We start from the raw sequence: 25573 nt of genomic DNA on the forward strand, positions 1-25573 counted from the left end.
ATTTGTTATGGACAATCCTTGACAAGCACAGAAGGCCAATAACAAAACACAGCTAAGGTTCAGATCGGGGGGGGCATTCCTCCCAATCAAGCCCTTCCAAGTCGCACTGTTGTTGCCCATGTGAGCGTTGAAGCCTCCCAGTTGAACGGGGAAGTCCCTGGTAGGAGCGCCCTCAAGCAGCCCCTCTAGGGACCCTGAGAAGGGTGGGTAAACTGAACTGTTGTTTGGAGCATAGCCACAAACAACAGTTGGAACCCACTACCTTCTCATCCACCAGGTTGAACGCCAATGTACAGGCGCAATGCCGGGGGGCAATGTTTTCTTCTTCATGGGGTCTTCTGAGCTGCGCTTTGTGTGGTCCCTCACCTGGGACCTGTTTGCCTTGGGTGACCCTTCCAGGGGCATAAAGCCACCAGTAACATGCCTCCCAGGACCACTGGGACGTGCAAACCCCTCCACTACGGTAAGGTGGCAGCTCACAGAGTGGACTTTGTCATCTAGTCACATTTAAAGAACATATTCTGGAATACTGGGTAGCAATAACATATCAATGCCAAGACATCTGCCTTGTCAGATTTTTAATTTACATTTTGAAAGAGGAACAAACATATAATGTCAAATTCATTCAGTGCTCAAATTTCTCAAGTCACTTTTTAGGACAAACAGCTCTTTAACTAGATATCGTAAAGTTGACAGTCCAAGTTTTACCTGAGCTGCATTTTCAGGATTGCGGATGAGGCTCAATTAAAGAAAGAGACTTGACAACAAAACAAATTTTAAGGGAAGCAATCAACCATGTGGAGGCACAATTTATCAATAGGCCTTTATCCACTACAGACTTGCAATTTTAACAATAGCACAGGTGTTAGTCATAACATTAACAAGGTTTCTGCTCTAATAAGGCATGACAATACCAGACGTTACACAGCCAAATTGAATAATGCCATCGTTCATTTTGTTTTCCATGCAAATTCTCCCTGTGAATTTTGTGAAGACAGCTACAAGTAGGCATCTCACTCAGCCTGTGATGAAGCCAATAAAGGCTGGATACTGTCTCTTTGTGTATGTCAACAAAAAACAATGCATAATCTTATTCTCCCACTGTGAGGGCCCTGTAGCAAAATATTCAATGTACGTCTGATGCACAGGAGCTGTAATAGTAGAGTGCAGCCACAGGATAGCGCTGTCTGCACATTACAATTCTACTCATGCGTTTCTATTTAAATCTACTGGAGCAAGGATGTCGCCGCTCCCAGTCCTGGGGAGTTACTGTGGCAGCCAGCGGCACACAAAGTGAGACGATTGAAAGGCCAGCCAGGGGTCAGTCACCTGCCATTAAAAACCCTATCACACTAACTTTAACTGATAAACCTCAAATTCTTTCAGCAGCATTAACCAAAGCCTCAAGCTGTTTTCCCAACCTCTGCTTATTACCTCTCTTCAGTGTTACAAGGAGTTTGTTTTGAACTCCCCCGAGTTGACCTCAGCATAATTTTGAGAATAACAATTTTTTAGCCGTCCAGTAAATTGCCCAGTAACCCTGAGACAACACTGAGAACTGATTCTAGTACTGACTGCCCCGGGCCAAGCAGTGCTCTGCAGTCATACCGGCTCTTAGAACTGGCTTTTAACAGCAACTGAGGTGATACCAGAAATGAAAGAAAATCTAAATTAACAATTATGGGAGAGCAAGCCTGATTCTATCAAGTGAAAAACAGGTAGCCATAAATACCCCCTCTGCATTTGAAATATTTTTGAAATAATGTACTGATTTTCCAAGCAATATTTGCTTTGAATTTAGCAATGCCAAGTGATCATTTGTACAACATTTGTGAAAATCAGAAACTCCTGCTATTGATAGCATTTTTTTTTTTAAGTTTCTTTCCAGGAAGGGGTGCAAACTGTAACTTGGAGGAATCCATAATCGCCATGGTTACTAAAGCAAGTTGCAGGTATGGACCCCCCCCCCTGTTTTGCCTGACCCAGAGAAAGAAAAAGAATGACTGAGGCAGAGTATGTGTTGTCAAGAAGGCTGACTCTTGGGGGCCATCGCTGTTCTAAATAGGCAGTGTCGAGGGGATGCAGTTATGCCTTTGAGGTCCCGTCGTCATAGGCCTGTAACCATGGGCGCCTCTGTGTGGCTGGAGCAACTGGCCTCAGACATTTCTTGTCTCCCCACTCACTATCAATCCCTCCATTTCAACCCTTTTCCTCCAAAAAATTCCGATATTCAAAAAATCTAGATGTATCACAGTTTGTGACCTGGCACACTACTTGTACAGAATGCAGTGACTGACAAGCATAACCACTAAACAGTGATTGCGTAATAGATGTACAAGCTACTGTTTAGTGGTTTGTTTTTTTATTTTTACTATTACCCTTTTATACCATCCAAATGCAATGTTGGCTTGTACAATAACAAAAGTGTCTCATTTCCGTCACTGGTGCATGGAATCGGAAATATTCAAATTCTATTGGTTCACTCTGACTTGTATCTACTTGTATCTGCATGTTACCTCAGCCAGTCATTTTATATTCCAAATATTATTATTTTTGAATCAGAAAGGACTTTATGTAATTGTTTTGTTTTCTATTCCAATAAATTGTTGGGTCTCAAATCAACACAAGAGACACAATACAGGACTGTCTCAAAAAATTAGATTATTGTGATAAAGTTATTTGTCTTCTGTAATGCAATTAAAAAAACAGATATTACTTTTTCATGATATTCTAATATTTTGAGATAGGATTTTTGAGCTTTCTTAAGATGTAAGCCATAATCAGCAATATTAAAATAATAAAAGGCTTGCAATATTTCAGTTGATTTGTAATGAATCCAGAATGTAGGACATTTTTGTTTTGGTAATTGCATTACAGAAGATAAAGAACTTTATCACAATACTCTAATTTTCTGAGACAGGTCTGTATATTTATGAAACTTAGTCTATCAACACACATACAAAGCATTTTATAGTTTTTAGTCATTTGCTTTTTTTGAAAAAGGCAACTTTGAAATGACACCAGATATCCATATGTGCTCTACAAGCTTGACACTCAATACGCTTATCTGGCATTTGTTCTGTAGTCATGTTTACAGTTTTCCTAAATAAACAGGAGTTTCTTTGGTTTCACAGTTACACTGGTCAAACCAATTCCCAAATTCAGTTAACTGTAAATATTTTCAAAAGCTGCGTCAGAGAGCACAACAATTTGAGGGATATAGTCTCGAATGAAAATATGTGTGTTGGAACAAGAAAATGATTAAAACTACAGTCATTAAATCATCATCTATCATGATTTAATTTCTGTGCTTTTTGGATTTTCATAGAGTTAAGTTTGTTTTGACCCCATATATGATGCCAAAAATCAATTCATTTAAAATATATCCAGGTCCATTTGTCACACTCTACATCCCCCCTTGGTTTCCCCAAGAGCCCTGTAAACCGGAAAGACAGGTCATATTTTATCATGACAAGGTAGAATCCATGCAAACAAGCCAGAATGCATTAAGTGGAATAATGGATGGCCTAAAAGAGGAGGCAATGCCAAGATGTAACAACTACAGATGATCAGACATATATTTTCTGCAACAACAGTGAAGGATTGTAGCCAAAGTGAAAGCCATGAGATTCAATTATGTCCCAGAGCATTAAATGGTTTCAGTCACAGACCTGTGTTATCCAGAATCTTCACACAAAGAAACAACACTTAGCTTGACTATTTCAAAAAAAGTTAGTATAACACAGATTGTATTAACCAGCGACAACCTTCAACCAAGAATGCATTTTAATCATCTGAATATTCCCGTTTTCTCACTCTGTAGCCGTTCAGATTCTTTCAAATACAGTGTAAATATCTGCCAATATATGTAGCCATATACAGTAAATAACCATATATGGAATGCATTGAAATTAAAAAATAACTTTCTCATTAAACGAAATAGATAAATGAATAAAATGGGGAATATGTTAATATATAAGTGTTGGATAAAGATTGTCAAGTTTCAGTGTTGGTGATATGAGCATATCATGTCTTTGGAGGTTCTCAGTCATCCAGGTCATGGTGAATTCTTGTCGAAATCTTCTTGTCGTTGCAACTTGACTTGAATTGCTTCTCTTGAAAACGTTTCGCCTCTTCTTCAGAGGCTTCTTCAGTTCTAAGGACCTGTGGGGAGTTTCCAAATATAAGTTATATTCGGGAACTCAGGTCATTCCTTTTTCGGAAGAGAGAGTCATGTTGCAACGCCCAGAAGATTTCGACAAGACCGGGCATATCATGTTTTTCCATAACACCAGTGTTGTCCGCGCATCGAATCACGATTTTGTCACTTGTGATGTCACACATGATGTGTGTAGCTCCAACCTCTTGGATCGGATTATCTGTGTTCAGAGACAATGTTTACTGCCATCAGTTAGAGTAAAAACCACATTATGCAGGCGCATCCCTTTACTGAGAGAAGTTCAAACATTCATTTTTCACAACAACATTTTTTTTTAATTGACAGTGAGCCTTTATCACGGTGCCGTGCGTGTGTGTCTGTGTGCGAGCTTGTGAACTGACTCCTTTCGTATTGTTTATTTTGATTTTTGTGAGGGGAGGAGTCACTATCTGATATTAATAGTGAAAGGAAGTGCGTGTGTGCACTGACGCCTTTTAATTTGTTTTGGGTTGTTTTTGTTTTGTTTTTTCAAGGAGGATCACGGTCTAAAAGCAGGGTTGTGTGACGCCACGGTCTGACGCCGACAGAAGTTTATCATGCAGCCGGTAACACCGGTGTCGGTCTCATTACGCAGTTCCAAAGTAGCGTCTCAACGGCGGCGGCGGCGCTGCGCATCATCCACAAGGCCACTGAGTCGTGATCTCTCCACGGCACTGTGCGTGTGTCATTTCTGACGTTACCGGCCCGCCTACATCGCACCCTGTCTCCCTCCTTCACACACGCACACACATCGCACGGCGCGTCCCCACAGCATCAAGGCGGCGGATCCTCCAGTCAAGAGCCGGTCTGTCATCGCCTCACGGAGGAGTAACGTAGCGGCTGCTCAGAAGGCGCGTCCTGCCTGAGATGGAGCTCTAACCACTCGGAAACCATGCCTACTGTTCTCAGTGGCAGAGGGAAACTTTCCATCGCCTTTTTTTTGCTCAGATGCGCAAATTCTCAGGTGAGGGAGACGGATGGAGTATTTTCCAATGTGTGGTGCCGACTGTCTTCATGTAGCCCGATTGGCTCTTAACCAAGTAAAGCTGTGCTGTTCATGGCACAGACCTCATATTTAGAGGCGGTGGTTTCATGGTGACGAAGTGCACTGAATTGCAGATATTCCAAGTATGTAACAGGTGGTGAATAGTGTACTTGCATGTTGCTTGTTACAGGTGTTATTTTGCTCACTCCCAGGGGGGGTCATTCAGCAGGGTATTGCACCACATCCTCTAATGCTAGAGGATATGGAGGTGAGAAACATATTGCACATGATAGTAATTAAAGCAATGGGCCTGTGAGTGTAAACCAAGGAAGCCTGACTTTGCCTGTGGATGCACACAGTGAGGTAAAACATATCATGTCTGTGTTTATGTTTTTAATCAGGCACCCGCGGCCTCATAGCTCGCCCTCACTTACTGTGGCAGCGCTGATCTTACTCACACATGGTTTCCCATCCGCTGGCATAAAGTCCACGATTCAAAAGGTGACCTTAGTGAGTCACGCCGGCAAAAAGAGTCTCTCACACACTCAAACGAACACTTTGCACAAATTGTGCACCGTCTGTATCCATGCTGCACAGATGGCACCAAAGAAAGCAAAACCAACAGAACATTGGGGCGGGAAATTGTCAGTAATGGAGAGAATCATGTAGAATACAGTTTAAAGCAAAAGACAAAACTTATGATGCCGTTATCAAAAATAATACCGGGTGAGACAGGGCTTACTATTAATTTGTGAAAATGTGCAACACGGTTGAGAGATTTCACACTGGACTCAAAGAGAGCACCCGCACGTATACGCACGAGGTGAGAAGGAAAAACAAGTCAGTGTCATATGTCATGTACGGATACTTTATTTAAATACTTGAACAACGGGGTTGTTGTCGACCCTGGCACCGTGAATTTTAGCTGAAGGGAGAAAAATGGAGGAACGGGGGGAGGAGAGTTGCCCAATGTGGATGGAAAGAGAATGTTCTTACAACAGAATCGGCATCCATCTGATCGTCTGCAGCTGTGATTTCTAAGATATGAGTCACCAGCCAGCATCAACATTCTCTCTGTTCTTCCTCTCTTCCTGTTCAAGTGTAGTGGCTGTAAGGTTAACTGTAGAGGGCTGGACCGAGTCATGTTGGCAACAGAAAGGGAATAAAAGATGAAAGGGTGATTTAATTAGCATTATTATTACTCTTTTAAATCACACAGATTACTGTGATATAGATGCACAAAGATATTTGTTTCAAAAAAAATCTTCAACCCTCACCCAACCCCCCGGTTGCCTTTTTCAAACTAATAACTTGTCATGTTTAGATATACTTCCTGTAACTGTCTTCAAGTTTCAACTTCCGGTGATGTTCTTCACCTTTATCCTGCTCTTCACACAGGTGACAAGAAGCCAGCACAAGGTCTGTGCCAAAGATATTCTTGGGGTAAACTCGTCCTTTCACTTTGCTTTTTTTGCAACAGTTGCCTAAAATAACTCTAATTACTCCTTATAGAACTAAAAATAGAAATTATAGTAGTACCCATGGTAGCAGTAATTTAGTTGACAATGTGCAGTGATGCAGATGAATACTATTCTATATACTATAAACTATTCTATTTGTGAAATTGCAGTTAATAGTTTTTTTAAATTCAGGTTAAAGTCATTTGCAAGGTTTGGAAGATTCATTTTAGCAAGTCATTTTGTTCTGCTGGGAAAGTCACCCGCATCTCACTTACAGATCTGAGTGATCGCTTTCATTATCAATCATTTCGGTGTGTTTTATATGATCATTATATGCTTCAGTGGTTTTATAACTTCTACTGTTAAGTTCTGTGCGACCAATTATCTTGTGAAAAGTGTCAAAGCTTTATATCCGAGAAGCTGGGAGTGGATTGGTTTTCACCTTTAAAAGAACAATGAAACTTAGAATCCTTTTTTTCTTGTGCTAACTAGTAGTGTGGTGAGTAACTTTTGCTAATAACTTTCACCGGTTTATGAGGGATCTAGTTTACGCCCCACTTTCAAACCCATTTTCAAATCTATTGATAAACCTTGATATCATTAATTTAACAGGATCTACTCTCTATACTCCAATAAAATTAGAGACAAAAAAAATCTGCAAGAATTCTCATCCTAGGTTGGAGTGGGTCTCACGGACAGACTGTTGCATTCCCTCCCCCATCTACTTGTCATACTTCCTGTGTGGTTATTTATTCAGCACACCACTCAAGCCCTGACGCTGTAAATTCAAATTAGGTCAAATATTTGATGCTATTTCGATCTAAAAGGTTTAGCTGTGATAGATGCCTGTCTTTACTTTGTTTATGCAGAAATGAGCTACACACCCACTTCCACTAGTTTGCTAAAAACAGACGATAGTATCCTAATGGAATGTAATATTACGACACATTGTCATTTTTGAAGTGAATACGTAGCCGGAAATAATTTACTAAAACACCTCGCTGCACCTTGTCTTTAGTTTCATTTGTTTTAAAAAAAAAAAAAAAAAAAATATATATATATATATATATATATATATATATATATATATATATATATTATTATTATTATTTGCGATTAATTTATAAAAAAAAAAAAAGCCAGCTGCCCCCCCCCTCAAAAATAGGATTGTGATTCTAACAAATCTAATCCCATCTTTGTCATGTCTGTGCACAAGATGAAATACAGACTATTCCTAAAATGATTCTTTTCTGAGTAGGGTTTGGCTGACTGGCCTCCGTGTTGAGATTCTTGTCTTACCTCAAGGGTCATGATAAAAAACAAGTTGGCGTGTTCTTTCATCATATTTTATTTGCAACAAATCAAAGGCAGTGTCTACACATTATTTAAAAAGTTACAGTTCTTCACTACAAATCATTTGTACCTTTAAGTCATTCTCTTTAATTCTCTTTAATAAAATAAAGGGGAAAAAAAATACTCCCATGGAAAACCCATGTTAGATACCTCCAGGCCAGACATTCCACTTGTGATGTTGATCCACTTCCAGGGCCCCTTTAATATTTCAGCTTATCATCGCTCAAAGATGCTTCCCTCGATCCAATGAGAGAGACATGGGAGATGGAACAAGTTGATATGATGAACTCCTAAAGTAAGTCTTGAACTCAAATGATTACATCATGTTTAAAAACAGCTGTATTTCAAATTAAAGCAATAGTTCACCTAACACACTAATCCCAGCTCCAAAGACAATTCAGATAAGGTCCCTTAGCTCCAGCTTACCCAAATAACCTTAATTGAAATGATCAATTACAATAAGTCAGGTCTTGATATTTTAAATGTGCACATAATTCTGCATAAACCTTGGCGTAAATTATGTTTTCAAGTCAGCATGTGTTGTTTTAAGACGCTTGGATTACGAGGGACATGCGGACAGTTCATATCAGTGGTTTATTTTGAACCTCTTAACACATTTTTACGTGAAACTCTGCAACTCTTTTGTGGACTAAGAAAGTTCATCAGCATTCTTTGGGTACAGAGTTATGAGAAAATGTCTGATTTTTCGGTTTTGTGTATTCCTTAATGCCAAAGCGTCTGTCCTTTTCCTCAACCTGTGTGCCTAGGAGAATCTATTCCAGTTAAAATAAGAATTTCAAATGGAATTCCTGTGATAGATCATTATATGGTCCTGTCAGTAATTATGTAATTGTACAGTCGTTAAACAGGTTTCAAGACTCCATTATCCCAAATGCAATGCCACCTTAACCACCCTAGATATAACATAGCATTGCTGTTACATATTTCCGCATTGGGATATTTCACCAGCCAATTTGGCGTGATAGCAATCACCTTTGAAAAATATGGCTTCCTCTACCATAGTGCGCTGGATTAAAAAATGTTGAAAATAATACAGAACAGGAGGCAGAGAGAATGAGAAAGATAGCAACACATGAGTCCTCCAAGGGGAGTACCTGTTGTTGTTGGCAGAGGACGGGGGTGAGGGCTGGTGTGTGTCCTTGGTAACTGACAGAAGAAAGATAATGAAGTGAAAGGATGAGCAGAGGAAATATTGGCCCTCCGGGGCCTGATGCAAAGGGCGGGAAGAGAGAAAAAGAGTGAACCTTTTAGTCACCTTTCACGCTTGTGAAAAATGAGGTAATGCTCTCTTTCAAGATGCAGCAGGGAATCGGTCTTTAAAGACGCGCACGATATTAGATTATTTAGCATTCGGTTGTGGTTGGAATAGAAAAAAAAATCACATATCACCTTAACTGTGATACAACATTGTGGGTGTAAATATCTAAAACTGCTCCATTATTTTTTGACACATTGTTGCCTATTTTTCAATTTTACTCAGAGGATATGACATACCACAGTGACCTTAACTTTGCATAAACAGTGAATGCAACTAGTCTGACTGTTACAGTCGAGTGAGAATGAATACCCGACAGGAAACAGTGAGCCAGAACTTGAGGCTGATGTTTCATGTAACATTGAACAAAAGCAAAAGCAAGAAGCCGAAGATGAATGCGGGAACAGAACATAAAGTGTACATACGTGCAAAATTTTGGGCAAATTGATTAAAGAAGAACACTGGAAATAACTCACAACATCTGCCAAAGAAGTAAAGTGTAGAAGCAAGACATGCTTCTACAGACAAAGAAGCAAACTCAACTAAAATGCACAACATGAGAGATAGGAACAACTTGAGGGCAGGAAGAAAGCAGATTGGCTTGAATCTGGAAGAAATAAGAAGAATGGTATATCAGTGTTGCAAGAGGACCAAAACAGGACAGGACATAAGCACAGAACCAACAATTATTCAAGTAAAACAGGAAAATACTATAAGACAATAAAACTAAGAACATACATACAGCCCAGTAAACAAATAAACAAGTTAAATGATGTCAAAACTGAAGTCCAGATCACAAGAATCCCGGAGATACATGACAATAAGAAATAATGCGATGCTGAATTTCTCCAAAAAGTGAAAATACACAAATTAAAAGTACAGAAAAGCAATCCTATAAAGACTTAATCAACTGTTGTAATTTAAAAAAAGATTTCATGATGTTTGCACAAAACATTATGTTTCCAGTGTGTTGGGTATAGCCTTGATGGACAGACAAAGGACTATCAGGCTGCTTATTCAAATATTACAGCCATGAACATATGAGTGAAAGCATGTGTGTGTGTGTTTATCAAATTTCCCAGTAGCCATCCATCCACCCGTTATCTACCACTTATCCTGCATTCAGGGTCACGGGGATGCCACAGCCAATCCCAGCTATCATTGGGTGAGAGGCAGGGGGCACCCTGGACCAGTCGATTGCAGGGCCACATATAGAGATGAACAACCATTCAATTCATTTTCCCAGTAACCACCAATTCTATTTCTATTTCAAATCAGATGCTGTTTTGCTGCTGATTTGAGAAGATGCATTATATGTGAATGAGGGTTCAGAGTAGAGGGTCACTCGTAATTTCAGGATCTGCAAGTTCAACACAGGAGCTACAAACAAAGGATAACTTGACAACTCAATTAGAATATTTTCCCTGCGCCAAGTGACAGTTGTCTCACCATCCTTTTTATTAGCGTGTTTGGACACTGTGTTTAACAACAGCAAGGATTCATTCATGTCTTGGAACCTGCTCAGACTGCTCCAATTCACCCAATGACAACCTCATAATACGGGTACAACTATCAGCCGTCCTTCTGTCCATGTTATCACGTTTGGATACGCCAAAGCAATTTAAGAACAAATACAGAGTTTCCTGTTGACTGTTTTGCAATTGCTGGCAGCTAATTTGCGTTTAACATTTTTGATAAGCCAACAGAATCAATCGAGTGTGAAGTCATGCAGCAGAGCAATTCTCAAGACAGTAGCATGCAACAATTCTGGAGGCAATTAACTGGTTCTCAGTTTGGCACTGACACTGCACATGTGTTACTTCACATTCTGACCAGCACTCTGTCCACTACTCCCCAACGCACACGCAAATCATCAGACGTTGGAGACGATAAAACACTGCTTTGGCAGTTTAGCAACTCTCATGCCATCTCTGTGATGAAAAATTAGGCCTTTTTTTTTTTCAAAGTCCCAGGCTCTAGTTTGGGTGTGGGTGACTCTGGGCAATCTAATCGACAGAGAATAAAATCAGAGCAACAGCTAAGACTGCACGATGGATCTATTTGGCTGTATAACAAATACAAAACGGTGGTCTTTCAGAGACTAGGTGTAAAATTGTGGAGTGGGTAGTGAAATATGGACTGAAGCACAATCAGATGAGGAGTCACCATATACTATTTCAATGTAGTTAGAACTTGGTCTTCTTCTTCTTCTTCTTTCGGCTTTTCCCTTCAGGAGGGAAAGGCACATAAAGCATTTTCACATCTGCTGTATTTGCATTAATATTTTCAACCATAACCAAATGCCAAAAAATCTCAATACAAACATTCACACAGGTGTGCCCAGTGGGAGGCAGTATGTTTTTGGTACATGGTTTAGTACATGGTTTTTGCATGTCTGATTCTATACTGTGAGTTTGAGACAGTTATGCAGATTGAATAGAATATGCATTTACAAAAAAATGACAAAAGCAAAATCACTGTTCCATTGAGCTTCGTCTGGTGGACGTGTGAGAGGAAATACATCAACCCCTCTTCAGTTCCCTGTCAGACCACGTGCAGTTTGGGGTCAACAATTTTTGTTTGTGTGTTTGTTTGTTTGTTTGTTTGTTTGTTTTTGTCTGTTTAACTAGTATTTTAAGTCTAATTGAAGACACCAAAGAGCATTTCCTGATGTATTTGGAAAATCAGCAGAGGCGTGTCTATAAATTTGTAAAAATATTAAAGAAAGTGAGTTATGAAACTGATCATTTTGGGAGTTTCGCCTTGAAATCTATGAGTTGGTGACATGATGTGGTGCTCTGATGCAGGAAAAATATCACCACATTCTCCTTAACCAACCAGCTGATAAAATACACCAGCAGATCAAATAATATGAAAAATGAACTTGGTCTTGTATGGTATCCATATTTATAATATAGTATCAATTTCTGCCTTTGTGGACATTGTTGCTGTGGATTAACTGAAGCCCCACACATTGGAAGCTGAAAAATGTCAGATCTGTGAATGATATGGTTTAAAAGTTTTTGTCTCTTTTAATACACAAATATGAGGGGTTTTAAACTCTCATTCTAATAAGGGTATCTCCCCAAGTTGACAAGTGGTAACTTACTTATTCTCTTCAAATTGAAACTGCCTTCATTCTTTTTTTCTAAATCTCTGAATTTATTTGAGGTAATTTGCTGACATACCAAATCGATGGAACAGTTGTTGCACAGACATTTGCAGAGCTACTGTCTTTATTACAATTTCTAGAGCTGTCTTTCTTCAAGAGGAATTCTCACATCTGAAAAAAAAAATGCACAGCAATTTTGAATCGCTGAACAGAGCAACCAACCACTCAATAATGAGGGGATGTAAATAAAAGTGACATGAAATTACAACATTTATTCACACCTTGATTTTCAACCCACTCAGAAGCAGCAGTGATGACAGCATGAGTCAACTGTTGTTCTCTACATGAAATCAGTGGGAATAAAAAGAGATAAGCAGGTTACTTCTAAATGAAAGAATAAGAGTTCCAATGACAGATTTAGGAAGCCCAGCCATTCTGTTTGTGAGGCTAATCAATCACAGTGGCCTCCTTCCTTTCCACAGGACATGACTCAGTCCTGGCCATCCCAGCAAGCCTTAGGGGGTGACCAGGCACAGCGAAACCTTTTCAACCTGAAGGTATGTGCATGTGGTGTATAAATATTTGAATATTAATTAATTATTTGCTGCAAAATTTGAGGTTATACCCTTTCTTCTTGTGGTCCCCCTTGTTCTGCAGGACAGAAAGCAGACAACGACAACACACCAAAGGCAAGGTATGTCTCTAAACATGTGTTTCATGCACTGTGCAATAATTTAAGTCGTGCTTGGCTAATGCACAATTTTGTTAAATTTTCAACACTCGCTCTATCACAGGTCAGGGGGATGCTCAGCTACGAATGACCCGTCACCCACATGTGGCGCCTCACAAATCGTAAGTCGGACATGAGGAAACATGACCCACTGAAGCTCATTAAACCTGAACTGCAGCTGTGGCACGTACACAATGATTACACACATAACTGATGTAGTCTTCAAAGGTACTCTTCTAGATATAAATCTTGAACATCCTCATTTGTACAACCACAGGGAATGTATTTAAAACACAGCAACAGAGCAAAGACGGGTAGGAGTATCCTCAGTTAGCTAATAGTTTTAGTGTTTCAGATTACGCAGCGTCGCTGGGGTCAAAAGTCAGTTCACATTCTTGAAAGCTGTCAGTGGAGACTGATGAGCTCCTGTGTTTTCACTCTTTACTTCCTCATTTTAATGTAAAACACATGTTTTGTTATATAAGCTGAATTAAAGGGGACGGTGTGGTTCAGGAGGTAGACCAATAGTCTTTGGAATAGAACATTCCTGGTTCAATTCCTGTCTCCCCCAAGTGTGTCAATGTGTTGTTGAGCAAGACACTGAACCCCAAACTGCCCCCCCCGACTCTAATGGACAGCAGCTGCTCATGATTCATTCATGGTATGTTAAATTTAGTGAACAAATTTCCCCATGAGGGATTAATAATGTACTAATTGCTGTTTTTGTTTTACAACGAATGAAATTTACCAAAATATTTTAATGTTTTTCCTTATGCATTAATACTGAGTATGTTTTGCAGTAAATCAGTTATCAATAAAATCAGATAATGTAAAAAAAATATTGAAATGACCCTTTAATTAAAGAGGCATTGACCCTTTCAAAATGTTATGAATTAACAATTAATTAACAATTTACTATTTAGTTTTAACAGCTTTAACAGCAAGTATTTGGACTTGATACATTTGCACATGAACATGCTGCACATTCTTTGGATTGTGAATTAGATAACAATATAGTGGCTTATATAACCCTTTGCAGTTTGTAGACTGTTTTTCCAGTCAAAATGAATTAAATGAAATGTTTAGATTTAAGTTTTTATGTCATAAATTGAACTTTTGCTCATTGAAATCTTTATTGTTCACCTTAGCTTTGTGACAGAAGAATACAGTGATAAGAAAGTAGAGGGAAAAGATGAATCATTCTAATTTTCCATTTTTTTTTTTTTTGCTTGTGGTTGGATTTATGAACTTTGGGGAGATCACTGAACCGGGCCAATTGTGCAACTGTGCGTTACAAAATGCATCATAGTTCATCAGCGGCACTATTTTTTTTTCCAAAGCATGTGTTGGACACTAATGATGTTTTCTTTTCTAATATGCTGTTTTATATTTGTGATTCATCAAGCCTTGTTGGGTCCACCTGACTCAACTGCAGCTCCTCTTGTCAGAAGGGGAAGTAACCACCAAATGTGCATCTCATTACCTATAGTTAGAAAGTGCAACCAGTGCCCTCAAATCACAAGTACAAAAACAGAAATTAAGAATTAAAATGAGTAGTCTTTTTCCAAAAGTCCTCTAAAAATCAACTGCGGAAACTTTAGCTTGACTGTGATAAAGGGGTAATGCAATAATAAAAATGAGGGAAAACTACAATTTCAATGTTAGTCATTCCTATTTTTGGCAGTAAAAAAAGGTTCATATTTGTTTAATGAAATCTAATCTAAAACCCCAACGTATAGTGGAAAAGAATGAGTTCCCAAAAGCATGAGAAAAGTTTGGAACTCAACCTACACAGAATGTTCTCATGTATAACAGACCATTCTCGGTATTGTGTGTTTCACAGCATGCTTGCAGATGACCTGAAGCTGAGCAGTGATGAAGATGACACACAAATGGTGAAACTTTTCATATTTTCCCATAGCCAGTACATAATGTTGTGCCCTAATATTCCCATTATGTTACAGGTTTCTTTAACAATAGCTATAACCTCAGAGCTGCATGCTTAAATGGTTTTGTGCATATTTGTGGTAGCAAGAGAATGCTCAAACCTATGACTGTAGCTCTTGGTAACTCTCATTTGGAGGTGTGTTTTTCCAGTTGTTTTCAGTTCTGTGAAAATGCACACGTACAAATGTGTGGAAGCGAACAGACTCACATGTGCAGTGAGCTGGGAAATATCTACTTATTTCCATCTAATTATAGTAACAGATTAGCAGCAGTGGTAACACATTACATACAGGAAATTGTTAACTGATCTACTGTGGTTTGACTTTTTTTATTTTTTTGCTGTTATTGTTTTTACCCTGCACGCCCGAAGGCAACTCATGAGTCAGCCACCTGGGATGGACACAGGTAGTCAAACGCATGCGTTTACTCGAGCTCTTGTGTGTTTTGCCCGTGTTTCTTTGTATAAACATGTAATTGTAGCTCTGTGTTGCTAGAATAATTGCATTTAGTGTATTATTGTGTGTGTGTGTGTGTGTGTGTGTGTGTGTGTGTCTTCCACTTTGCTGTGTACGTCTGCTGACCCCTCTCTGGTGTTTATGTGTGTTGAACTACAGCCTGTCAGCACAGCGAACGCACACACATGGCAGGCGAGTGAGACATTCCAGCTCAGACTCATCGGGCTCAAACAACACTGCAGAGTCAAGCAGCAGTAGCCTTCATTCCCAGAGTTCCAGCCCAGTTGCTCACCCAAGATCTGCCTCGCCTGCCAAAACACAGCCCCTGTGCAGCAGCAAGGAGGTACAGATGCTGTATCACAGTCTAGTTTTACTGCCTTCACTGTCTTTCTATGATGTGTGGCTCTGGGTCAACCGTTGACCCAGAGTTGGTGGCCTGAAGGCAGTTGACATCAGGTGTTGGGAGGGACAGAGGAATGAGGAATGCCTGTGAGCCGGAGAGAAGGAGGATGGGAAGGGGGTGGAGGTGCTGTGGTAGCTTTGGGAATTAATGCCTGGGTGTCATGTCAACAAGCGGAGTCTTAAAGAGGAAAAGCTCTTGGGAGATGAAAGAATTGTGTCCATGATGAAATCTACAAAAGATGCCTTTTTCAAAACAGTGCAGACGGTAGTGTGAATTACTTGGATTTTACTAGATAAATACTGAATAACATAGCTTGGTGCTGAGGGTATGAAATATGGTAGGCATGACGGACTTCTGGAGGTGTGGGGTATTGTGGGGGTTGGTCTAAAATTTGGGGAATTTCAGGGGAACCCACCTTCTCTTTTATGAATGGAAGGCCCTGTAGACCATATTACTAAACATGCATCACATTGGGCCCCTATAGAAAGGGAGGGAGCAAAGTATATGGAGGGGTTAGGGTGTGCACCATGTGTTTTTCATTTATAGAGTTTGAGCGTCTCCAAAGGAAGAGAAGGGGGTCGAGCTGTGGAAGCAGCAAATTTAAAGTTACAGGTAGGAAGAAGGAAGGAGAGAGAGAGGGAGGGACAGAGGAGAAGGAGGGAGGGCAGTCAAGACAGTACAAGAGATGTAGTGTCTTCACTGGAAAGAGGGCAAGGGATCCAGGGAGGGGGCTCACTTGAGGACGGGAGGTTTAATTTAGCCCTGGTCAGAAAAAGAGAATATGAGAGACAGAGAAAATGGATCAGGGAGGAAGCCTGCTCTCAAGTCGTGAGTATCGGCACATTTTTTTTAGATTTAAAACGCCTTCTCTCGCATGACTTCTTCTCATTGCTTTGGTTACAAGGCCAGTTGTTTGCTAAGCAAACATTGAGCGAGTCATTTGGCATAATTGGATGGGACTGAGCTACTGTAACCCCAGATGTAGACTGGAGCAACTGTAGGGAGAAAGTAGAGTAAGTTCCCAAGATGTTATGTCACCTCAGGTTTATGGTGAACCAACATTTTTTTAAATGTGAGTCACAACTTTGCCATTTTATTAACTTCAGGACCAAAAGTTAATGAAATCTTTGCAAAATGTTGTTGGTACTGTGCATTTGGATGGCTGTTTTGAAATAGAAATCCGGTTGTTTTTGTGCAAGATATATGACACAGCTGAATATAACACATTGCCTCTTTGTAGTTCATGCCTCACCGTGTCTATCAGGCCTCACTGTGTGTCAGCATACATACATGTTTTGTTCCAACAGCTTGTTGATATGTTAATGGTTCAATTTAATTTTCTGTAAGAATAATATTTGCAATTCTTTTCCCCAGAATGATCACCCCTCAGCTGCCCAGTGGCAATTGGATAAGTGGCTGAAGAAGTCACTGAAAAAATCTGCTAGAAGTGGACATTATCCTCCCCGGTGCATTCCAGAACGGCTGCCTTCCCCTCCTTACCAACGAGCCCCATCTCCAACTAGTTGCTGGGACAGCAATCAAGAGTATAGCCCTAGCCAAAGCCCCATTCCCAGCCCACAGTTTAATTACAGCATCATCAGCCCTGTACCGAGTCCTGGTTACAGCTTCTGCCCCAGCCCAAGCCCATTTCCCAGCACCTGTCCGAGTCCCAGCGCCAGTGGAAGGCACAGCCCGATCCAAAGTCCCGTCCCCAGTATTTGCCATAGTCCAGGTGGGAGTCCAAGAGCTAGCCATAGTTCTAGTCCTATACATATCCCTAGTGACCCCCCAAGAAGTCCAAGTCCCAGTTTTCCCAAATCACGTGATTGTCACTACTCTGATGTCCAGAGTCAAAATCAGATAAAACCATCAAACCTAACAACCACTCCCCACAGAACAAAAAATAGGTTATGGACTAACCCGTCGTCTAACAGGGGTAAGCCAGTAAACAGCACCGACCCTGAGACACCTCATCAGCACAGGCCCAAGTCTAAATCCACACAGCAGCAAGATCAAAATCAAAACAAACCCAAAGTTTCTCGAGTTTTAAGTTCTACTGATAATCACCGCCGAACATCAAAACCCAGGTCTAACTCACATCCGAGCTCGAAGAGACTTACCGAGGCTTCTAAAGCTAAACAAACACCTCATTTTGAACAAAACCAGGAAGGCATATCCAAGGGCAGCTCCAACCACAAACCCCAACCTCCGGTTCGACTAAGCCCAACAAGAACGAGACTCTCAGATCCAGCTTGTCGTGAAACCAGTGCCGGCCAAAGTTCTCATACTAAATCTGTCTCTAAAACTCCTAGCAGCTCTAGATGCAGCCCTAGCCTGCAGCTTACAGCCAAATCCTGGGAGGCTAAAGCCACAAATCTTGCGCATGTTAATCAAATCAAAACATCGCACAAGCAACGGGACGTGAACCCGAGAGGAGCTCATCTCGCTCAAGCCAAGGGGAGAAAACAGGAGAAAAAGGGGGATCGATACTGGGACAAACAACGGAAGGAACAGGAGAGAAAGGAAGACAAGAGGCTGGCGGAGGAGCAGCTACTGAGACGTCCCTGGATCCACAGTTCAGCAGAAGAGGACGAGGAAGAGGAAGAGGTGGGACAAACAGAGAGGCAGAGGAGGAGAGAGACGAGAGAAAGAGGGGAAAACAGAAGGACTCAGGAGCAGTATCATAAACACAGATGGCAGACACTCAAGGCTACACTGCCTACTGACACAGAGCGACACAGCCTTCAAGAAGAATCACACTCCAACGACAAGACTAAGAAGGGAGGGAGAAGTGAAGAGCGACAGGAATCACGGGACCCTTCTCCCCCTTCATGTATCTCCACTCCTCAAAGGCAATCACGCTCATCCTCTGCCTCTTCAAGCTCTGACTCAGAATCTGAATATCAGGGCCACATCACTCGGGCTGCTGCAGACTCTTCTCACCCCAAGAGATTCGACAACAGAGGCCAACAAGGGCCAGGCAGGGCTGATGCCAACAAGCCAAAAGTATTGCCCCCCAGAGCTCAAACCTCAGGTAACTTGATAGAGGGGGAGCAGCACAGTGAGGGAACACAGAAACTGTACACATTGGTTCCTTTTGGGCGAAGTGATCAGACCACAGCGTCTTCCCAGCGTGGACTTAGAAATCTGGTGGTGCAGATTGACCTCTGTCTCCTCAGAAGAGTCCCTGACAGTGCCGTCAAGTCCGCTGCCAAAATCTCTTCATCTTCCTCTGCTTCCTCATCAACAAAGGAGAGGCAAAGAGAGGCTATGAAACACATGTATATGCAAACATCTGTGGCAAGAGAAGGAAAAAGAAAACGCAAGGTCGCTTTTCTTCTTTGTTAAATATAATTAGTGTTTTTTTTGTTTGAAAAGTGAGCCTTCAAATCAAGTGATTTCCTCAAACCATGCATGTTTTGTTTTTTTTTTTTACGTGACCAGTTGGAGAATGGTGCTCCTCACAGAGAAAGCAAGAAGAACATTCCATATGAGAAAGAACTCCCAGGCCACACAACGTCATCGTGTCTTTCAGCTGAGAACAACATTTCAATTGATACAACACATAACGGGTAAGAAAACACCACTGTGTTTTTGTTTACTTTCCACATACACATCTGAACACTTCTAAAGTAATTCTAATATATATTTTATGTGTGAAAACTTGACAGTATTATGTGTCTTTACACTTGCAGGTACTTGGAGGAGTACCTAGACAGTAAGAGACCGCTTTCTCCCCTGTCTCCACTGTCTGACAGCCCAGAGACCACCAAGCCTTCCTCCAAAACAAAGAACACTGAGGTGCATCACATGCATACCAACAAGAACAGAGACAAAAATAGAGATTCTGCAGTAAAGGTAACAGCAAAAATCGACACTGAAAATATTGAAGTCGTCCTAGTCCCTGTACAAGTAACTTACTGGTGAAATTAACCTCTTTTCTTGCCAGCCAAAGATGGAGATGGAATGTGTAAAAGTCTCAAAACTGTCAAAGCCATCATCTGAGCCCTGGGATGGTGCAGGACAAATAAGGACCATGTCTAAACAAGATACGTGAGTTGTAATAAACAGTCCACATAGAGTTTCAGCTCTGCCATTGTCATAGACACAATTCCATGTTGATTTCCTTCCATGAATCGCAGGCTGTGCCGGTCTTCATATTCATATGTATGTTTCTAGTCCTCACCATGCCGAGTACTACTTACATGAAGCCAAAAGGATGAAGCATCGTGCAGATGCAATGGTGAGTCCTTTACCCTCGTTTGACAATATATGGTTTGGCAGTAATTACACAAATAGGGTCTATATTTACCTTGTAACTGAGTGGAAAATACCAGAATTGTAGGTCTTAGTATATCAGCTACCTATTCATGTGATATTTGACAGATGCTTTTTAGATGCTTGTTTTTTTTTACAAGTGCAATTCAAAACAAAGGAAAAAAAAGCTGAAAGAAAACTATTTTCTTGACTTCAAACACATCTATTACTTATTTAAAAGGGTATGATAATCTTCAAAATACCACTTTCCATTACAACTCAGTCCTCAATTGGCCTCAGGCCGTGGACTTAACATACTTTGTTAGAGGGAGAGCAGAGCAGACCTATCAAGTTTGTAGAAGGCACCTGTGACTGACTGAAGCAAGCTGTAACTTCCATATGAAGCTTTGTTCACTTCGATGAATAAGGAGATGAGATATTAATCACAATCTCGATGGTTAAAAACAATAAAAATGTTTAATTCTGTCTTGTCTTTTCCTCTCTGTTTGTCCTGCACCCAGGTGGACAAACTGGGAAAAGCTGTGAATTACGTAGATGCTGCACTCTCCTTCATGGAATGTGGGAAGGCAATGGAGGAAGGGCCTCTTGAGGCAAAATCCCCCTATACAATGTACTCAGAGACAGTGGAGCTTATAAGGTGAATGAGACATTCTTAGTAGTTCAGAGAGACAGAAAAAACAGATGCTCATAGCGCATCAATAACACTTGCTGTTACACAGCACAGCACAATAACACAGCTGTTGTTAACGGTCCCATGTCTCAAGGTACGCCATGAGGCTAAAGAGCCACTCTGGCCCCGGAGCCAAACAGGAAGATAAACAGCTTGCAGTTCTGTGGTGCGTTTGTCATCTCTGTTTGTGCTGCATCCATCAAATATCAGACCGAAAGACATGAGTTTTGGGGATGATTTGCATTTGGTTCTGAGTATCTTCGACTTTTGTATGTTAATCCACAGTTTTCGATGCCTCGCCCTCCTTTACTGGCAGATGTTTCGTTTAAAAAAAGACCATGCACTGAAGTACTCCAAAGTACTGCTAGACTATTTTAAGGTACATTATTGACACATTCAAAATAAGTCATGGAACGATGATAGGTTCAGTATACACATTAGCATTTGGATGACATATTGTCTCTTCTCTGCTGTCTTTATAGACTTCTCCTAAAGTGCCTACAATGCCATCCTGCTGGATTGACAATGAGAAGTAGGTGGATAATAAATTTATATTGTGTGCCCTCAGTTGCATTTTTTTTTCATTCTATCCGCTGAGACAAGAGTGATTTCCTTCAGTTGTGCTTATATTGTCTTTTGCAGGGACACAGGGGGACTCCCTTCCCTACTCTCACCAAATGCCAAACACCTCAGGCAGAGTTCACATGGGGGCAGCGCCTCCCCCTCTCTCATTAGCATTCCTCAAAGAATCCACCAGATGGCAGCAAATCACCTAAACATTACCAACAGTGTCCTCTACAGCTACGAGTACTGGGAGGTGGCAGACAACCTTGCAAGTGAGAGTAAAGGTAAAGATGTCTGTCGGTCCAGCGAGCCAAAGCGAGAGTCGCAACACACCTATTCAACAGACAACACCTTTAAGTGAATCACTTTTCAAAAACAGCTGATGAACTGGGATTTTGAGAGTGCTGTTTTTCTTTTTCAGAGTTCTTCAACTACTTGAATACGTTGTCTGGGCCCTTGACACTGCACAGTAGCATCGGTCATGCAGTCCAGTATACCAGACAAGCACTTCAGTGGATACGGATTAGTGCCAAAATAAACTAACGACAAGAGGGCTTCACTTGAACCTGCCAAATAGATCTCAAGCACACGTTTCAAAGAGACAAAGGGATGCAGATTGTTTTGTGCCGGGGACATGATAGTTCTCATTCATACTGTGCGATATGAAATGCTGATAGGTGAAATCCAATGGAGTCAAAAACCTGTCATCCTTATAGGATGTTGGTGCTCACAAGCTGCGTCTTCCAATGTGGAAAAAAGCACCTGAACTCTGATTCTGCCTTTGTGGTTGGTTTATGGAAGAATCCTTGAAGTTCTAGTCAAACAGCTTTCACCTTGCCCCTCCTCATTGGACCAAACCGGACAGTCATGTATACTGTGGATGTGAAGGATTTAATCATTTGCCAAACGTCCAATAGCATCAGAAACAGGATTCCTATACAGATGTATGTGCAATTTCTTGTGCAAAGACTTTTTTTTAAATTTCCTGGAAATAATTGTTACCCACTGAACTGTTTCAGTGGGGCCAAAAGAGAAGATGCTGAAGGATACCACTTTTCGCAGAGGTTAATTGTCGTGTGTATCTTTAACTGATATGATTTTTTTGAGGTCTTGTAATTTTTTACATGATTTTTTTTAATTGTATGCATTTTTACTGTGCAATATTTGTTGGAGTAACTGATTTTTTCAAAAAGAGAGAGAGAGCAGGAGAGAAAAATTTAAAAATAAAATGTTAGGAAACCTTTTTGACAACATTTTAGGTCTGTTCAATGCAAGTTTATCTTGTGTCTGTTTGGTGTGACTACTAAGGTTACTGAATAAGGAAACAAGTCACAAAAGACTGTAGGCAAATGATCCCAATATAAAATTGTTTTAATTTATTTTATATTGTTTTTCTTTTTCTACTTTTCATGCTTCATTGTATGTAAAGATAGCAGGTAGGGGTAAATAAAGTAAAAGTATTATTTCTATACAGTACATACATATATATATATTGCTGACAGTATTCGTTTCGCATCAGTTGTGGCTACTGTCGTGTTCTTCACTGGCAATGCATTTGGCAGTGGAAATACCTTTGTGAGTGTGTGTGTGTGTGTGTGTGTGTGTGTGTGTGTGTGTGTGTGTGTGTGTGTGAGCCACTATTCTTGATTGCCTGGGTTCCAATGGAGCATGTTTGGGTAGGTTCTCAGCCATCCAAGTCATGGCATTTGCTGATAAAGCTTATCATGGCAACTGGACCAGCTTAATTTCTTGAAGACGTTTTGCCTTTTTTATAAGAGGATTTTTCGGTTCTTGTGGCTCTGACCTGAAGAACTGATAGGCTTTATATATGACTTCCATTCAGACTTTCCTGTTGTTTTACCTTGTTTTAGTACATGGTGTTTAATGGCCATCTGGAGAGAGGTTATCTTTCCCTGTTCAGCAGTTCACTGTATCTCTCCTCTGCCGACTACTGAAAAATCTGGTGTTTTAGGTTACCTTGACTGAGGTACAGTTTAAAGTTAGAAACATTGTTGAGCTTTTTGATAGTGTGGCCCAAGATTTACTCCTTAAGCAGAAACCACTGTGTTACTAACTGTTTCCATTTAGGACTGAATTTTAGGTGAATGTAAGTGACTATTAGGTTTTACAGCTATCTGTCTAGAAAAGATAACTTACCTCTTTAATGATGGCCTTGAGGTCATTGCAGCTTGACAATTTATATATGGTGACCCTTTCAATCTAAGAGTGTATTTCAATGTCATTGGTGCCTACATCTTAGAGTTCATCAGATTTTGTCTGATCTTTAAGTGCTGTGGAGAAGTTGTGGATGTTGGTAGTTTAGCTTTGAATGGTAGTTAAGTAATACCAGATAGGATTGCTGTGATTTGAATGTGGCTTTCCATTTCACAAGTTTATTCTTCAATGCATTTGGTAGAGTTTACTTGCTTGTTGTGTATGAGACTATACTGTGTGCACAATTATGAGGCAAGTGATTATTTGACCATATCACAATCTTATCCATAATTTCCAACTAAAAACTGTATAAACTTGAATGCTTATTGGATTTCATACATATCAGGTTATGTGTATTTGTGTAATGAGGGAGAGTGTGGCCTATGGAGATCAACATCCTATATCAAGGTGTGCATAATTATTTGGCAGATTATTCTCCTCAGGAAAAATGGACCAAAACAGAGATTTAACTTTGAAAAGTTAAAAATTGTAAAAAGTCTTTGATGCAGCACTCTTGAGATATCTAAGATTTTGGGGCATAATCACAGAACCATCAAACGCTTTGTTGCATACAGTCAACAGGGCCGCCAGAAACGTGTCAAGAAGAAGATACACAAATTAACCATCAAAGATTTGAAAAGAATCAAACATGAAGCAACCAGAAACCCATCATCCCCCAGTGCTGCAACATTCCACAACTGCAACCTACTTGGAGTGTCAAATCACGAGGTGTTCAGTTCTCAGAGACATGGCCGAGGTAAGAAAGGCTGAAACCCAACCACCTCTGAACAAGACACATAAGTTGAAACATCAAGAATGGGCCAAAAAATATCTGAAGACAGATTTTTCAAAGGTTTTGTGGACTGATGAGATGAGAGTGACTCTTGACGGAGCAGATGGATGGGCCCGTGGTTGGATCAATAATGAACACAGAGCTGCACTTCGACTCAGATGCCAGCAAGGTGGAGGTGGGGTGCTGGTATGGGCAGGTATTATTAAAGATGAGCTATTTGGACCTTTTCGGGTTAAAAATGGACTCAAAATCAAGTCTCAGTCCTACTGTCAATTTTTAGAAGACACTTTCTTCAACCAGTGGTACAGGAAAAAGTCAGCATCTTTCAAGAAGACTTTGATTTTTATGCAAGACAACTCTCCATCATATGCATCAAAGTACTCCATTGCGTGGCTGGCCAGTAAAGGCCTTATAGATGAAAAACCTATTGACACTGCCCCCTTCTTCTCCTGACTTAAACACTATTCAGAACTTCGGGGCCCTTAAGCAGGAAATTTACAGTGAAGGTAAACAGTACACCTCTCTGAATAGTGTCTGGGAGGCTGTGGTTGCGGCTGCACAAAAAGTTGATTCTGACCAGATCAAGAAACTGACTGACTCCATGAATGAAAGGCTTGTTACTGTCATCGAAAAGAAAGGTGGCTATATTGGTCACTGAGGCTTTTTTTTTTGTTGTTGTTGTTTTTATTTATTTCAGAAATGTTTATTTGTAAATATTTAGTTTATTTATTATTCTCACTTTAACAGGTGAAAATAAACAAGTGAGATGGGAAAATCTTTGTTTTTTATTTAATTGCATGAAATTCATTCTGCACACTAATAGTTGCCTAATAATGGTCTACATAAAGATATTCTCTTAAGAAAGCCGAAACTTTTACCACTTGTTCAGGTTTGCGGGGCTGTTAAGATTTTGGATTGACCAAGAGCACTGTAGTTGTAGAATAACAAAATGAATCTTCAGAAATACAACTTGCCTAATAATTCTGCATGCAGTGAGTTTCTGGTGAGTCTGTCATATTTCCCTTTAGTTTGGATTTTTTGTGGTCACTTTTGGTTGAGGTTTGTGGCCATCATACTTTTAGATGTGGCTTTTTTTTCTTCCACTTTATGTTTGACACAAGTTAATGTTCAGTTT

General features: G+C 40.4%; 1 protein-coding gene across 1 annotated transcript; it reads left to right on the forward strand.

The window, feature by feature from the left end:
* Nucleotides 1-4973: 4973 nt before the first annotated feature.
* Nucleotides 4974-24324, forward strand: aff3 (AF4/FMR2 family, member 3). The gene is made up of 18 exons (XM_086145101.1): nucleotides 4974-5162; nucleotides 12867-12941; nucleotides 13042-13078; nucleotides 13179-13236; nucleotides 14958-15009; nucleotides 15432-15466; nucleotides 15676-15859; nucleotides 17294-19246; nucleotides 19364-19491; nucleotides 19615-19777; nucleotides 19869-19972; nucleotides 20099-20162; nucleotides 20698-20834; nucleotides 20962-21033; nucleotides 21153-21246; nucleotides 21350-21399; nucleotides 21510-21715; nucleotides 21853-24324. Exons 1-18 carry the CDS (start codon nucleotides 5091-5093, stop codon nucleotides 21972-21974), a joined length of 3606 nt encoding a protein of 1201 aa, XP_086001227.1. The 5' UTR covers nucleotides 4974-5090; the 3' UTR covers nucleotides 21975-24324.
* The last annotated feature ends 1249 nt before the right edge of the window (nucleotides 24325-25573 follow it).

Source organism: Fistularia commersonii, chromosome 4 (genome assembly GCF_037954325.1).
Source record: "Fistularia commersonii isolate RoL2024-O1a breed Wild chromosome 4, RoL_Fcom_v1.0, whole genome shotgun sequence".
NCBI lineage: Eukaryota > Metazoa > Chordata > Actinopteri > Syngnathiformes > Fistulariidae > Fistularia > Fistularia commersonii.